The 16,562-nt window shown below is 54.3% G+C and overlaps 2 protein-coding genes across 5 annotated transcripts; both read left to right on the forward strand.

Annotated features, from left to right (window-relative positions):
* Positions 1 to 1,994: 1,994 nt before the first annotated feature.
* LOC125122701 (interferon regulatory factor 4-like) lies at positions 1,995 to 13,141 on the forward strand. Of its 4 annotated transcripts, none has more exons than XM_047771369.1 (9): positions 1,995 to 2,479; positions 4,257 to 4,349; positions 8,261 to 8,450; positions 8,785 to 8,882; positions 9,703 to 9,814; positions 9,933 to 9,998; positions 10,782 to 11,144; positions 11,688 to 11,806; positions 12,036 to 13,141. In XM_047771369.1, the coding sequence occupies exons 1-9, from the start codon at positions 2,306 to 2,308 to the stop codon at positions 12,126 to 12,128; spliced, it is 1,308 nt and encodes a 435-aa protein (XP_047627325.1). In that variant the 5' UTR covers positions 1,995 to 2,305; the 3' UTR covers positions 12,129 to 13,141. The 4 variants fall into 4 exon arrangements, with proteins under 4 accessions (XP_047627325.1, XP_047627326.1, XP_047627328.1 ...); XM_047771372.1 differs by lacking the exon at positions 4,257 to 4,349 and adding an exon at positions 4,670 to 4,757 and having other exon boundaries at positions 2,448 to 2,479; XM_047771371.1 differs by lacking the exon at positions 1,995 to 2,479 and adding an exon at positions 4,670 to 4,757.
* Positions 13,142 to 13,436: 295 nt separating this feature from the next.
* On the forward strand, positions 13,437 to 16,185 carry FOXS1 (forkhead box S1). The gene has a single exon (XM_047771374.1). It carries the CDS (start codon positions 14,941 to 14,943, stop codon positions 15,931 to 15,933), a length of 993 nt encoding a protein of 330 aa, XP_047627330.1. The 5' UTR covers positions 13,437 to 14,940; the 3' UTR covers positions 15,934 to 16,185.
* Positions 16,186 to 16,562: the final 377 nt, after the last annotated feature.

Genomic DNA, 16,562 nt, shown 5'->3' on the forward strand with positions numbered 1-16,562 from the left:
GAAGGATCTGAAGTTGCTATGTAATAATCACCTGTATGGGATTCTTATAATGCACCAAGCACTGTATTCAGGGCTGTGAGGGGGCCCAGATTCCAGCGTTGGGGGGGGTGGGAGGATGGATGAAGTTACCTTCACCTGCTGCCCAAGCTCCTACTCTGCACTCATGGAACACAGGTTCATTGAGTACCTACTGTGTGTCAAGCATTGTGCTGGGCACCGAAGACACAGCAGTGAGCAAATCTCTGCCCTCATGTTGCCACTGTTCTGGTGGGAAAGACACTGGATAGACAGATAAAATATATATATTTTATCACACACACACACACACACACACACACATGTATAGTGGTCGTGGAGGGTGAACCATTGTGCTATGGGGGGAAACATTCCAGGCAGAGGGAACAGTAGGTGAAGAGGCCCTGAGGTAGGACGGTTTGTGACAAGCAAGGTGGCAGGACTCAGCAAGACAGCAGGGTGCCTGTGGTCCTCCTGGCTGGTCAGTGGTACCACCATGCACCAGGTTTAAAACATCTTTCTGTTTCTGCTGGTGTCGCTCCCTGTTTGAAAACCCCCATCCCTATCATCCATAGGACAAAGGAAAACACGTTGATCTGATGTTCCAGGTACTTCGTGGTGCTCCCCCACTTCCATCTTTGCTTTCACAACACTCTGACTCAACAACAGCCATAATAATACCACTCACTTATTGAGCACCCACGATGGGCCAAGCAAAGTGCTAGGCATTTTCCCTACATCTCATTGAACCCTCAAGCCACCCTATGAAGTAGGCATTGCTGTTTAACAGAGGGAGAAACTGAGGTCGGTGCCCCAGGTGGTCAGCCAGCAAGTGATGGGGCTGGGATTTGCATCTAGGCAGCCTGGCTGTGGACCCATCCTCCTCATGACTATGACGCTGCTCCGCAAAAAAAAATGAAGAGATTGCCTGACACAGTCAAGCCCCCTGCTTAGATGTAATTCTTATTCTTGCATTGAATCGTATGAGATCCTTTGTGCCCCACTGGAGCCCTACGGTTCTTTGTTTGAATCCTGGCGTGACTGCAGAAGTGTCAGAACTGGGTGGCTGCTGCCATATGAGGACAGAGAGTGGGGAGCATGAAGTCCCCCAACAAGTACACATGAGGGACGGTGCTCTCAGCCTCTGGTCAATGTCGCCGGCCTCCAGCTCTGTGCTTGCTGCAGTGAGCGGTGGCTTCTCTCAGAGCTTCAGTTTCCCCAGGTACACAGCAGGGGGTGGGGGCATCGGAGTCACCTGACCTCTTTCATATCACGACCTCCCTCTGACAACTTAATGAATGATATAAACCCCAGAAAAATGCATAGGGATGAAAAAATTGCATCCACCTTTGGGAGAGGGGGGTCACAGACCTCAGGAGGAACCCATGAACTCCAGGTGCAGCTGTTGGGAGGCAGTGAGGAGGGGAGGCACTGTGTGGGCTCCTGGGCTCTGGGAACAGAGTCACAGGTTCAGATCCTGGCTACCCCCTGCACTAGCTCTGTGACCTCAGTCTTCTCCACAATGAAATAATTATACTCATCTCACATGCTGTTGTGAGAACCAATTGAGACACCACAGGAGAGGCCCAGCACCCTGGCGAGTGGTCAGGAAAAGGGGACCCCCGATATTTAAGGAGATATTTCTCCAGGTGTGACCCAGGGACCACCTGGATCAGAATCCCATCGGGGAACTTGTTAAAAATGCACGTTCCTGGGCTACTTGCACAGAAAATCTGATTCTGCAGGTCTGGGATGGAGTGTGCATTTTAAACCAGTCTCTGCCTCCCAGTTATGCTGGAGTTAGCTTGAGAAGCACTGTGCCTTTGCAACCTGCACGGTCCAGATCCTGGAAAGAGTCTGACTTTCTGAGAGGTTGGAAAGAGCAGAAAACAGGTGCAGGGGTGGCGCCAGGGATGCCTTTGGGTGCCGGTCGTCGCCCCTCCCACTCCGGGACGGGCAGAACCTTGGCTACCCCATCCCGAGCCACGCAGTGGATCTTGCCGTCCCATGGGGCCGCTAGCTGTCCCCTACGCTAGGTCCGACTCCCTCCAGGCCGGGCGACATGGGGAGGGGCAAAAGAGCCTCGGGGGAGTAGAAAGGAAAGTGAAACTGCCCACGAGACTTTCGCTTTCACCGCCTCCGGGCGCCATCCAGGTGGCCCGGCACTCCCCGGTCGCGCTGGAGTGCAGCCGCCGCGCGCCCCTGAACCGACCCCTGGCGCACCGCGTCCCCAGTGGCCGGCGACCTCTGGCGGAGGGACGAAGGGACGGTCCCAGACAGCAGGCCACCCATGGCGGGGGCCGGGGGTCCCCTGCGCCTTCGCGACTGGCTGGTGGCACAGATCGAGAGTGGGCGCTACCCAGGGCTGCGCTGGGAGGACGCGGGCAAGACCCTCTTCCGCATCCCCTGGAAGCACGCAGCCAAGCAGGGCTACCAGGCGCAGCAGGACGCCGCGCTCTTCAGGGTAAGCGGGCGGCAGCGCGGCCCGGGAGGGCTCTTCAAGTGCGTGGTCGCAGCGCCGGGACGGACCGTGCGCTGGTCACCTGGGACGACTCGCTCAGCCTTTAAGCTCAGTTGTCTCTAGGTTGAGAGTGGCATTCTCTCTCGGGATGGGAGACCCTCCCACAGCTTCTTAAAACAGAATCTGCCCAGGGCTGCAAGTCCTGAACCTTCCCCACCCCTCAGGGGACTTCTCCTCCCTCCCCACCGGGAAATGAGACGCCGCTGATGGGAATTCCCTCCGCTTCCAACCCCAAACGGCCAACCCCAGAGGCTTGGGGACATTTTCTGTGCTTCCCCAGCACCAGCCCATCTCATTCTCTAGGGATGACCTCCCTTTCGTCAGTCACCGCTAACTTCCTCCAAACTGGCTCTTTCCCATGAAGATTTTAAATTCTGGAATCTCCCCCAAGCCCAATTAGTAACCACCCCGCATACCAGGCCACCCGCTACCATCCCAAACACCAGAGCCACCTCCTGCTCCTGCTTCTCTGGCCTCCCCTCCCCTTTCACAGGGTAGAGCACCCAGAAAGGGTCTTGTGATCATCAGCTACCTCGCTCCCTCACTCATAGCGCCCCAGTTCCTCCGACCTCTGCAGTCTGGTTTCTCTCCCTCCTGCTAATGTCTCTAATTGCCAAATCCAGGGGTGCTCTCACAGTCATATTCTTGGACCTCCGGGTGGGTCTGGGTGGGATAGACCCTCCCTTCTCCTTGAAACACTAATAACTTGATTTCCAGAATCTCAGGGTCCCCACGCCGCCCCAGTCCTGACCTATTTTCCCCCTACATTCCTGGCCCCTGCTTCTCAGCCTCCATCTCCGCCCTCCTCTTTTGGGGCTCTCAGCATTCACTCCGGGACCTCCTTCCTCTGGTCCCACTGCCTCCTTTCACAGCCTCAGCCTGGAGCCCAGCCATTCCCAGCCTCCCCTCCAAGCCCCAAATCTGTTGGTCTAGCAGCCCCAGACGGCTCAAACTCAGCATGTCCTCAGTACTACACTCAGCAGCTCCCCCCTAAAAAAGTCTGTGTTTCCCAAAATGGAAGATGGTATGGATCACCACGCAGACCCCTGATTCAGGCACCCAAACCCTGGCCACTCCCCTCTCTTCCAGTCTCCTTCTAATCCATCTCCAAGGCCTGCTGGCTCTTCCTGCAGAACTGCTCTTCTGTCCATTTACTTGGACCCATTCCCACCATCTCTCACCAGGACAACTGCGTTCCCTGCTTCCCCTGTGCATCAGCTCTTCCCTCCGTCCCCAAGAGGAATCTTTGTCAATGTAAATCTCGTCTTGGCACAGCCCTTACTCACACTCCTTCCATGGCTCCCCTTGTTCTCGTGATAAAGTCCCAACTCATGACCATGATCTCAAAGCCCTGTGTGAACTGCTCCTCCCTGGCCCTTCTCCATCTCTCTCCACTCCTTCTCCAACTTTAGACCTGGCCCAGACAGTTCTTTCAGTTTCTAAATGCATCCTGTCTGTCTCTCTCTCTCCATGAGACCTTTGAACTTTCCATTCCCCCTGCCTGGAACACTCTCTCTTCTTCCCTTTCACTCCCATCATGCTCAGCTTAAACAGCTCCTCCTCAAGACCATCTTCCCTCATTCTTTCATTTGTTTAATGCATTTATGATGCTCTAACTCAATGCTTCTCCCAAGTCATCCCTGATGTCCCTTCTGCTTCTTCCATCGGAACAACTTTCCCTATGAACACCAAGTGCCTCTTATGAATCTGCCTCCTCTAGTTGCTGGAGGGTGATGACCCTAAGCACGATGCCTGGCCCCTAGAAGGAGCTCAATACTTACTGAACGTGTGGTTCCTGGCCTACGCCTTAAGGGTATGTGCTGTTCAGAAGTGGAAGAGTCTGGGGACTGGCCCCCCCTATCCCTCCCTCTCGGGGCTGCCTTGACCCATCTCTCAACCTACTGTGGACATGCATTTGGGACTCCCTGGCTTCACATCCTCCTGTTGCCCATTGCCCACGGGATGCATGCCTTCCAGAACGTTCATCATCCAGCTTCGCTCTGTCTCTTCTTTCTTCATTCCTCTTCCTCTTTCTCCCACCGCATTCAGTTGATCTTCATCATTCACGGATGCCATACTTGCAAATTCGATTACTCGCTATAATTATTTGTAATCCCCAAATCAATACTCCAGGCACTTTTGGAGCCGTTCATAGACAAGCAGAATGGGGGAAAAAAAATTGAGTCACCAACGTGCGTGTTCCCAGCTGAGGATGAACAAGGTGATAACTCTAGTTTCAGCTCTTCTACTGTAAACAGAAGCCCTTTTGCAGCTCATATTTGGTTCTATGTTTTACATATTTTTGGGCTTTTTCTTGGTGATTTCACTCTTTATAATGGCCCCCAAGCCTACCCAGGGCTGAAGTGCTGTCCCATGTTCCTAAGAACAAGAAGGCTGCGATGTGTCTTTCAGAGAAAATGCGTGTGCCAGATATGTTTCTTTCAGACACAAGTACAGTGCTGTTGGCCATGAGTTCACTGTTAACGATCAACAATTTATATTAAATAAGGTGTCCTTAAACAGATACACACATAGGAGTTCCTGTCATGGCTCAGCGGAAACAAATCTGACTAGGAACTGAGAGGTTGCAGGTTCGATCCCTGGCCTCGCTCAATGGGTTAAGGATCCGGCGTTGCCGTGAGCTGTGGTGTAGGCCAGCAGCTATAGCTCCAATTCAACCCCTAGCCTGGGAATCTCCATATGCTGTGGGTGCGGCCCTAAAAAGCAAAGCAAACAAACCAGAAACACGCATAGAACAGCTGATGAAAATGGTATGACTAGGGGCTCACAGGAACCTAGCCTTGTAGTTCCCTTAGGAACTAACTCAGGGTTCACGTAAATTTTACCATGAATAACAAGAATCAACTGTACACATATCCTCAGACACAGATACCAGCACCAGCCACACCAGGCCGATCACTGTCCCCTGAATGCACCACATCCTTCCATAACTTTTCTCAAGCTGTTCCCCTGTCAGGAATGTCACTCCACCTGGCAACTTCCTAGGCATCCTTCAAGGCCCAGTTCAAGTCATTCCACCAATATTTATTGAGTACCTCCTATATACCAGGCACTGCTCTAACTAAGCCCTTGGGGACACAGCAATGTCCCCAAAGACCCCTCTCTCACTGTGATGATAGTACCCTGTGCCTTGAGCCCAGGTTCCCTTTGAGTTAGAGCATCCTTAATAGGATAAATGAGAATTGCAATAAATAAGCACTGTATGCCAAGTGCTATGCTAGGCACCTTACATAGACTGCCCATCTTACACCCACCACAATCAGGCGAGGTTAGGTATCCGCACCGTTGATAGACAGCAAAATTGAGCCTTAAAGTTCTCACCACTGACGGGTAGCACCAACGTAGAAACTGTGGCTTTCTGTCTGGTGTCCAAGTTTCCCACTGAGTGTGATTTTTCCGTTAACCTCCCCCCGCCCCTGCCCTGAATGTGATCTGTGCGAGCAACACATCTCCTAGTGTCCTTCCATTTCACTCCTCTGCTTGACTTTTCTTGACTCTATCCGACCTCAGGACCTTTGCACTTGCTGACCCTTCTGCCTAAAACAGCATTCCCCCAGCTCTTTGTCAGACTCCACCCTTCTTTTTAATCAGGTGTCAGCCCAAATGCCACTTTCTCCAAGAAGCCTTTTCTGATCACCCTCTGTAAAGCAGCCCCTCATATTTCTTCAGATAGATCTTTAGAGCATGACCCTGAATAAAATAAAAATAAGACACAGAATGAGATCTACAACAGTATGATACATATAAGGTGAGAATACATACAAAACATCAATGCCCACTTTGCAAGAAATCATACAAACCAAAGATATTCATTAAACATATTAGAGCGACGGCTATGGTAGGAGAACTTGCTCTCTGTCCATCTAATTTGTTGCTCCTAGATGCTTCTGGATGGTGCATAGACTCTATAGTGGGCATCTAATATACACACACACCCATCCACTTTCCCAGGAATGGACACAAGTTTGCTTTCTAGACCTCAAATAACACTGTGATGGATCTGCTTGCCCTGGTCCCCTCATGAGGCTCTGTGAGAATTCCTTTGGGACTGGAATTTCTGCTCACAGGCTATGCTTATACTCATTTGGCCTAGGCATGCCTAATTAACCTCTAGAAACACTGCACCCATTCCACATCCATCAGCAGTGTCCATATCCCAACCAATTCCTGGCTTATGCAGCTGGCTAAGTGTTGCAAGCTTACAGTGATATCTCATATTTTTATTTGCATTTCTCTGGCATTCATGAGTTTCAGTAGCCCCTCTTAAGCTAACAGGCTTCCGGCTTCCTCTTCTGTAAACCACCCATTCTTGTCCTTTGATAGAGAATATTTTCTTTAGGGGATCCTGTCTGGTCCTTGTTGATTTGCAGAAGTTCCTACATATTCTAGATCTTTGTCCCTTGCTGATTTTAGACATTGCAAATGTTTTTTGCCTTAGGGTTCATGCCTTTGAAATTTTGTTCAAGAAGCAACCTCTGCACCTAGAAGATTTTCTCCTACATTATTTTCTATTAAGTTTACAGTTTTACCCTTTACTTTTGGTTTTTTAATCATCCAGAGTCTACTCTGTATGTGACAATGGGTAGGGTTCTAGTTTTATGGCTCTCCAGAGAGCAAATCATTACTACCATTTTTTATTTATTTATTTATTTATTTTTGGTCTTTTTGCCTTTTCTAGGGCCGCTTCCCACGGCATATGGAGGTTCCCAGGCTAGGGGTCGAATCAGAACTGTAGCAGCTGGCCTACACTGAAGAGCCACAGCAACGTGGGATCTGAACTGCATCTACGACCAACACCACATCTCACGGCAACACCAGATCTTCAACCCACTGAGCGAGGCCAGGGATCAAACCTGCAACCTCATGGTTCCTAGTCAGATTCATTAACCACTGAGCCACAACAGGAACTCCGTATATGTAAGATTTAACAACTGTTTCCTAGACAATTGACTATGTGAAAAGGCGTGGAAATTTATTCACATGGGTAGGCAGACCTTAAAGAAAACTGAGTTTGGCGTGGTCCTCCTTACTCTGGACCCTTCTGTAGGACTAGAAGAGCTAAGAACACCCTTGACTGTCCTGCTGGGGCACCTGGGGTCTTTTTTTTTTTTTCTTTTTACAGCCACGGCAGCATCATATAGAAGTTCCCTGGCAAGGGTAGAATTGGAGCTGCAGCTGCAGGCCTACCACAATGCTGGATCCAAGCTGCATCTGCGACCTACACCGCAGCTTGTGGCAACTCCCGATCCTTAACCCGCTGAGCAAGGCCTGGGATTGAACCTGCAACCTCATGGTCCTAGTCGGATTTGTTAACCACTGAGCCATGATGGGAACTCCGACTACTATCATTTTATATCCCATCATCCTATTGATATTTCATTTCTCACAATCCATAATTTGGAATATAGTTATTTCCTTTTGCTGTCTGTGGCCGCTTTCTCTCATTAGACTGGGGTTCCTTGAGAACTGGGACCATGTCTGTGCTGTTCCCATTCAGTCCCTAACTTGGGCCTGGCACATAGCAGGAGTTCAAGGAATTTGTGTTGGATGAAGGGAGGGGGGAAGAGAGGGAGGGATGGAGGAACAAAGGGACAGAAAGGCACAGGGAGAGAAGGATGGGCGATAAGCAGCCTTCAGCCCTTGGCGTGGCAACAGCCCCCTCTCCCAGGCTATTCCTCCCCAAATGCCCCTGCTCATCCTCAGGCCTGGGCCATACACAAGGGCAAGCACCTAGAGGGCATTGACAAGGAGGACCCCTCCACCTGGAAGACTCGGCTCCGCTGTGCCCTCAACAAGAGTGCGGACTTCTGCGAGGTGCGTGAGCGCAGCCAGCTGGACATCTCCAACCCCTACAAGGTGTACCGGCTCGTGTCCGATGGTGCCCATGGCCCAGGTACCATCATACCCCTGGAGGTAGCAGCTGAGGATGGCTCTCTGGGCAAGAAGGACCTCACTTTGCCCATCTGTAAAATGGGAAATGATGGCTTTAAACTCATGGGCTGGTAAACATAGCAGGATCCTTAGGCCACCCAGTTTCTCTCCCCATTTGAGAAGGAAAGCCCAGAGGAGGCGGGGGGGGGGGGGGAGAGAAAGAGAGAGAGAGAGAGGGAGAGAGAAGAGGCGGGCCTTGCCTGAGGTCATGCAGAGAGCGGGGCTCATCTCAGACAAAGTTGAGGGGGCTCCCCTTGGGGCCCAGGAAACCACAGATTGTCTCCTGCTTCATCCAGTTACCAGGGCTTGTGCTCCCCATAAAGAGGAAGGCATTCCCCAGAGCCAGCAGGAGCCCCCTGGAGAAGGGACAGAGCCGGCCTGCAGGACAGACCAGGTCAGTGTGTCCTTCCAGCCCGCATGGCCCTTCCAGCCCAGCCACCCCCGACCCGCTCCCTGATCCCCAGTGCACTTACCTCGTCCTCTCCACCAGCTCCTGCCTGTCTCTGTCCCGATCCTTCCAACAGCTCCACTTCCTACCTCTACTCCATCTCTGCATCATTTTCTGCTCTTTCATTCCATTCTCTTTGCCTCCATCATTTCTGTCCCATCACCTTCACCATCCTCATCTCCATCACTCCATCTGCACCGACCCTATTTTCTCAGCTCATCCCCCTCGCTTGTCATCACTGGGTCCATGCCTCTGTCCCCACTCACCCTATCAGATCCAGTTCCATCACCATATTCCCTTCATCATCATCACCTCTCTCATTGTTGCCAACTCCCCATCATCTCTCTCTCCATCATGGTCTGTATCATCTTATCATTTCCACCTCATCACCTCCCCCTCTTCATCTATGGTTCTTTGCTCTGCCCTCATCCCCCCATAAGCCTGGTTCACGCCACTGTCCCTAGTGCCCTTATTCCACTGCTCTGTTCCCCCATCTCCATCACCCCTCTCCACATTCACTCCTAGCATTTCTCTCTCTGTCACGATGAGCTTCATCTCCGACCACATCACCCCCAACAACCCATCAACTCTCTCTTTGCCTCTGTAGGGGAAGGGTGTGAGCTCTGAAACCTCAAAGTCCCTATCAACCCCAGCTGGCCTTTAGTCTTGTCCAGACCTCCCTGTGCCTCAGTGCAGACTGTCTGGGAACTCCTGTGGCCCACGGGCCTCCTCTCCCACCTTCACAACCCTTTCTCCCAATGCTCAGGATGGCTCCAGATTAGCCACAGAGGATAAGGACAAGGAGCGGCCCCCCAGGCTGGCCCAGCAGGGCTCCCCACCACCAGCTGCCCTGCTCCCAGGCCCTCTGGCTGATCACCGTAAGGACTGGGTCTCCTCACCCACCCCTGCCTCCTCCCAGGCCTCTTCTGGGACCTTGATTTGGGGTCAAGGGACCCAAAATGAGGTGATGCCTTACTGCTTCCCCTCCTTCTCCAGGGTACCAAGCCCAGGATCCTGCACACCCCTGGGGCCTCTTGCTCTCTGAGGATTTCGGCAACCCTGGTGAGGAATCAGAACGTCCTCTCTTCCGACCTCTATGCAGAACAGAGGAGGGCCCAGGGTTGGGGCCAGATAGATAGCCTGTCTCCCACCCAAAGGCCCCAGCCCAGACTCCAGATAATAACCAAACCACTGCTAACATTTGTTGAGGATCTAGCTTATGCCAGGCACCCTTCTAGGCTCTCCCCACAGATACTGCAAGATAGATACTGCCGTTATCTCCATTTTATAGATGCAGAAACCAGACACAGAGGTTAAAATAAGAACCCGGCTCAAGATGGCACAGTTGGTAACCCTGGGAAAGTTACTAACAGGTACAGCGAGAGATTAGTATCCAAGGGCCTGGCTGCAGAGCCCACAGCCCTACCCACTGAGATTTTTTTTGGCTCTTCATATGGAAGCCTGCTGTTATGCTCTTGCTGCCATTATTATTATGTCACTGCTGCCGTTATTATTAGCGGTAGTAGTATTTTTGTTACTATTAAAATATTTGCTGGGAAGACACTCCTAGAATCCCAGAAGTTGGAGCCTCCTCAGTGCCATGCCCCCCTCCCACTGTGCTAATGGCCCCAGACCCTATGCTTTTGAAGTTCAACTACCAGTTGGTTTATTACTAGAAGCTGCTATTACTTATTACCACCACCACCACCGCCGCCACAAGAATTATCATCATCACTTATCTAGAGGGGGAGCGTCAAAAATTCCCGAGGTCGGGGAGAGAAGGACGTGGGATGCAGGGAGCTGGCGTCTCCAACGCCGGGCGCGCGCCCCCTGCCTTTTCCACAGATTGCTGGCTGCACGTGCGGCTCTTCTACGGCGCCGAGCTGGTGCGCGAAGCCGTGGCGCGCACTGCCGAGGGCTGCAGCCTGAGCCCGCGCGCCGCCGCCGAGCGCCTGCTGGGGCGGCCACCGCGCATGGCACAGGTTCGCTTCCCGGAGCCGCCGCCGGGCGCCCGCGTGCTGCGGTGCCTGCTGCCGCACTTGGAGCGCGGCGTGCTGCTGTGGGTGGCGCCCGAGGGCGTCTTCGCCAAGCGCCTGTGCCAGGGGCGCGTGTACTGGCGCGGCCCGCTCGCCCCACACCGCTCGCGGCCCAACAAACTAGAGCGCGAGCGCACCTGCCAGCTGCTCGATACGCGCCGCTTCCTAGCTGGTAAGAGCGCGACGGCGGGGCCGCTGGCAGCACGGGGCAGAATGGTCGGGCACAGGGGCGGACAGAGGGGACTGGGTACCCGAGATGTGAGCGCCGGGAGATGGGCTCGAGAATGCTGGGCATGCGATGGACCTGGAAACAAAGGATATGATGCAGAAGCCCCCAGAGTGGGAACGAATATGGGCACAGTTACGGACATAGTGGTATGGGAGGTGTGGAAGCCGGGCAGGCTTGGGGCATAAGCATAGCACTTGGGCACTTGTCATAAGGCATTAAGCATAGGCGGGCACTGGGAGCACTGACCACCAGATAGGCATAGGTGAGTGGCAGTGAGCACAGGGGCATGAGTCAGGGAACATGAAAACTAAAAGTGGGAGCAGATGTGGGACATGAGGCAGGTGCCAGGATGCAGAAGTGGGCCTAGGGCAACGGCACGCAGTGGGGATGTGGCCTTACCGGACGTGGGCATGGGATGTGAGCACAAGGTGGGCACGGGTGGAACGCCCCATCCTGGCCCAGACCCCACAGTCTCCGTGTCCGTAGAACTGCACGCCCACCTGCAGGATGGCCGCCCGGAGCCTGAGTACCAGATCCGGCTGTGCTTTGGCGAGGAGTACCCAGGGCCCCCGGACCAGCCCGAGGAGCGTCTCATTATGGCCCATGTGAGTCACCTCCCACGCCAGCAGAGGACCACACACTCCAGTCCCTTCCAAATGGCCTCTCACTGTTCCCCCCAGTCCCAGCTCCGCCCCTGACCTGCCCTCCGACCCTCTGATCTCTAAGACCCTGGTGAGGGGGGTAGGGCTCTCACTAGGGCTGCCGCTTCCCACCAGAACATAGGGGGCGATAGCGGAGAGAATTGGCTCATTACCCCACCCCCACCCCCTGCAGGTGGAGCCGATCTTCGCCCGCGAGCTCCTCCTACACTCAAAACGCCAAGGCCGGGTCCCCAGCCTTGAACCCCCGAGAGCGTCACTCACCTGATGACACAGCTGAGCCAGCCTTCGGTGGCTGCTTCCACCTCCCGTACCCTCTAAAGCAGCCCCCCCCCGGCCCCAGGGCGCAGATCCCACCCAGGGACTTGCCGCCGGCTGAGCCAGGGGACTTGCGGTTTCGCCCCATCCATCGCCCAGGTAGGATGAGACGGAGGAAGCCAATCCTGGCCTTCAATCCCTCAGCCTCTCAGCGCGGAGAGGCAGGGGAATCCTGAAAGAAGGTGTGTGGGCGGACAGCTGCGCAGCTGAGCCGGGGGCATCAGGCCTGAAAACCAAACTTGATCTTGAGGTTTAAGAAACAGCAATTAAGACAGAAACAAGGCTTTTATTTTTGAAAGAAACCAGCCTTTTTTGTTGGGAGCCCAGCATGCCTCTAGTGACTTACCTAAGGCAGACCTCACCTGTGATTGATATGGTTTGCTTAAAGCTGAGTTTACCAATAATTAGATCCTCAAGATGGTTTAGACTGGGGTCAGCCAGTAAGAGGAACCCCTGACCTCTGAGGGGTTCTGAGTTTCCAGACCCTCCTTCCACCTGTCACCAGTCTCTCTTCTTCCAGGATGGGTGGGGAGTCGTGAGGAAAGTGCAAAACGGTGGACTTGGTCTCCAAAGATTCTGTCTTTGGAGAAGCTGAGGCAGGCCCCCAAACACAGCCCCAGGACAGAAGCCAAAGTGGGAGCCAGAAGTCCAGCCCCTCCCCAAGCGCCATCAATCTTTGCAAACTCTAAGTTGTAAGTTCCTTGAGAACTGGGAGGGAACCCCTCGCCCAAGAAGGCAGTGACCCTGCCTTGTCGGTAAAGTTACTGTTTTCCACCCCAGATATCAGACCTTTCACCTTTTCTGATTTCTGACCTCACTTATAAGAATTCTCTTACAGATGGCAACATAAAAAAATAGCTTTTAGTGATACATTAATAAGCCACTTTTATGGAGGGAAACCTCTATGATTCAACAAAGGAGAGAAGTCAATCAAACCACTATTTCTAAAAATTTATTTATTTATTGGCGTTCCCATCATGGCTCAGTGGTTAGCGAACCCAACTGGCATCCATGAGAACGCGGGTTCGATCCCTGGCCTCCCTCAGTGGGTTAAAGATCTGGCGTTGCTGTGAACTGCGGTGTAGGTCGCAGACATGGCTCAGATCTGGCATGGTTGTGGCTGTAGGCGTAGGCCAGCGGCCACAGCTCCAATTCGACCCCTGGCCTGGGAACCTCCTTATGCCGTGGGTGAGGCCCTAAAAAGACAAAAAGACAAAAAAATAAAATTTATTTATTTATTTTGCTTTTTAGGGCCACACCTGTGGCATATGGCGGTTCCCAGGCTAGGGGTCAAATCAGCAACGCCGGATCATTAACCCACTGAGCATGGGGCTGTCCTCTACCCCTGCCCCTCATAGAGGAATGGGGTTAAGGAGTTATAGAATCCTGGTTGAAATCACAGCTTTGTCACTCACTTGCTGTGCCACCTCAGGCAAGTCACTTAACTTCTCTGAGCCTCAGATTCCTGATCTACTCACAAGAAGTTATCAAGATTTATGGAGCAGAGTTAATCGGAGAAGTAAATGCCGAGAGGGGAGGGAAGGGCTCATGGACAGTGACACACGGTAGGTGTCCACTGACTTGTGTAAGTCGCAGATGCTGTTCAGATCCCGTTTGGCTGTGGCTGTGGTGTAGGCTGGCAGCAATAGCTCAAATTTGACCCCTAGCCTGCGAACTTCCATATGCCGAAGGCGCGGCCCTAAAAAGCAAAAAAAATAAAGATGGGAAACTGAGCCTCAGCCAGAGACTTGGTTGAGAGCCTCTTGGGAGGGCGGCTGTCTCTGACCAGGTGTCTGTCCTCCCCACACTCGTCACGAGAGGGCGCCAGGGCTCAACGAACAGGGTTGGGCCCGCCCTCATCACCACCCTAGGCACCCCACCCACTGTGGACCCCTCGAGGAGAGCAGGGAACAGTGTGACCCCAGAGTGCTCTGCCCTCCTGTGGGGGGAGAAAGTCGAGCATGGGCCTGGAAGAGGAGGAGGAGGAGAAAGGGGGAACTAGAAGTGGGGATTCAAGGGGCCCTCGAGGCTTTTCTCACAGAAACTCCCAGTTCTCCGGCTCAGACACGGATTCTACCTCTGCTCTCTCGTGAGCATGCATGTGTGTGTCTAACGCCCTCTTTCTATCTCTGCATATTTCTTTATTTGTCTCACTCAATGATTCTAACTTTTTCTGTACTGTATCTCTGTGTGTGTCTAATGCCCTCTTTCTATCTCCATATGTTTCTTCATTTCTCTCATTCAGTGTCTCACTTTCTGTGTTGAGTCTGTGTGTGTCTCCCTTTCTTCTGTCTCCGTCTAATCATCATCTCACTTTCTGTCTCTGCCTCTATCTTCTCTGCGTGTTCCTGTCTCTCTCTCAGTGTGTCTGCCTCGCTTTGTCTCTGTCCCTCGGTCGTTTTTCCCTCTCTCCGCCTCTATCTCTTTTTGTTTCTGCCTCCCTGTTTCACGTCCTGGCCCTCCTCACCACCACCAGCACATGTGGGCTGAGGGTCTCAGGCCCTTCCCTCCCATCTCCTCACCCCTGGCAGCTGCTCACAGCTTCCCAATCCTGGCCTCTCCTGCCCGCCCCTCTTGGGCCTTGGGGGAGGGGGGCGAGGGAGGAAGGGAGGGCAGCCCGGTGGGCCCACCCCTTTTTGCCTTTCCAGGCTGGGAGGCTGGGCCAGTGGGCCTTTTAACCAGCCTGGGCAGGCTGGGCCGGACACCAGCCCTGGACACGGTGCCTGGCCTCCGCGGTTCCGGCAGCCGCCAGCCCTGTCAGCATGCAGCAGCAGCCCCCACCCGGGCCCCCGGCCCCTGCGGCCGAGCCGACCAAGCCTCCCTACAGCTACATTGCCCTGATTGCCATGGCCATCCAGAGCTCACCGGGGCAGCGGGCCACGCTCAGCGGCATCTACCGCTACATCATGGGCCGCTTCGCCTTCTACCGCCACAACCGGCCTGGCTGGCAGAACAGCATCCGCCACAACCTGTCACTCAACGAGTGCTTTGTCAAGGTGCCCCGCGATGATCGCAAGCCCGGCAAGGGCAGCTACTGGACGCTGGACCCCGACTGCCACGACATGTTCGAGCACGGCAGCTTCCTCCGCCGACGTCGGCGCTTCACCCGGCGCACAGGTGCCGAGGTCGCCAAGGGCCCTGCCAAGGCACGCCGAGGAGCCCTCAGGGCCACAGGCCAGGACCCAGGAGCCCCCGACGCTGCGACTGGCAGGCAGGGCCCCTTCTCGCCGGAGCTGCCGGAGCCCAAGGGCCTGAGCTTTGGGGGTCTGGTGGGGGCCTTGCCAGCCAGCATGTGCCCGGCAACCACCGATGCCAGGCCCCGACCCCCCTCGGAGCCCAAGGAGATGCCCACATCCAAGATGGCAGGCCCAGGAGAGCTCCCTGTAGCCACCTCGTCTTCCCCGTGCCCAGCATTTGGCTTTCCTGCCAGCTTCTCCGAGGCCGAGGGGTTTAGCAAGGCCCCTGCACCCATCTTGGCCCCGGAAGCAGCCGTCGGGAGCAGCTACCAGTGCCGGCTGCAGGCGCTGAATTTCTGCATGGGAACTGACCCGGGCTTTGAGCACCTCTTGGCCTCAGCAGCCCCCTCCCCTGCACCACCCACTCCTCCAGCCTCACTCCGGGCCCCGCTGCCTCTGCCAGCTGACCCCAAGGAACCCTGGGTTGCAGGCAGCTTCCCTGTCCAGGGAGGCTCGGGCTACCCTTTGGGGCTGACCCCCTGCCTATACCGGACGCCAGGAATGTTCTTCTTTGAATGAAGCCAGCTGACCTCGGGCTGTCCCCCACCAACTGCACCCTCCAGGCCGAGCCTGACTCTAGGATCTGGGGAGCTCTCAAAGGACGCAGGCCTGGCAAGCCAACAACAGCTGGGACAGGAAGCCGAGATTGGAGTGGTGACCCCTCAGCCAACCCCCAGGGCCTCGGGACAGACTTGGGGGTGAGGGGAAGCAGGGCCCCATTGGGACTTACTCTGTGGCTCTCGGGGCCAATAAAGCCAGTGTGATGATGAGGGTCAGTTTGCTGGATGGTTGAGGGCTGAGGGCCAGGACGCCTGGTTCCATGGAGGGCTACCTGCGTATGGTTGTGGGGTCTGATGGCAGGGGCAGGGACCCCTGATGGAAATGTCTTACATGAGGCCTTCTCCTGTGGGGGACTTTCTCAGGGAGTTTCCCAGGAAGGCAGAGTAAGAGGGGAGCAGGGGGTGGGAAAGAGAGAGAGGAGGGTTGCAACCAAGAGAGACACCCCGGGCAGGAGTGAGGCTGGGCTGGACGGAGGGCTTGATTCTCCAGCCCCCAACCCTGTGACTCAGCATCCCTCATGATGAGCAGTCAAGATAACTGTGACCATTGGTGGCATTTATTCTGTCTCGGACTGATAGGTGTCCTCT

Source organism: Phacochoerus africanus, chromosome 3 (genome assembly GCF_016906955.1).
Source record: "Phacochoerus africanus isolate WHEZ1 chromosome 3, ROS_Pafr_v1, whole genome shotgun sequence".
NCBI lineage: Eukaryota > Metazoa > Chordata > Mammalia > Artiodactyla > Suidae > Phacochoerus > Phacochoerus africanus.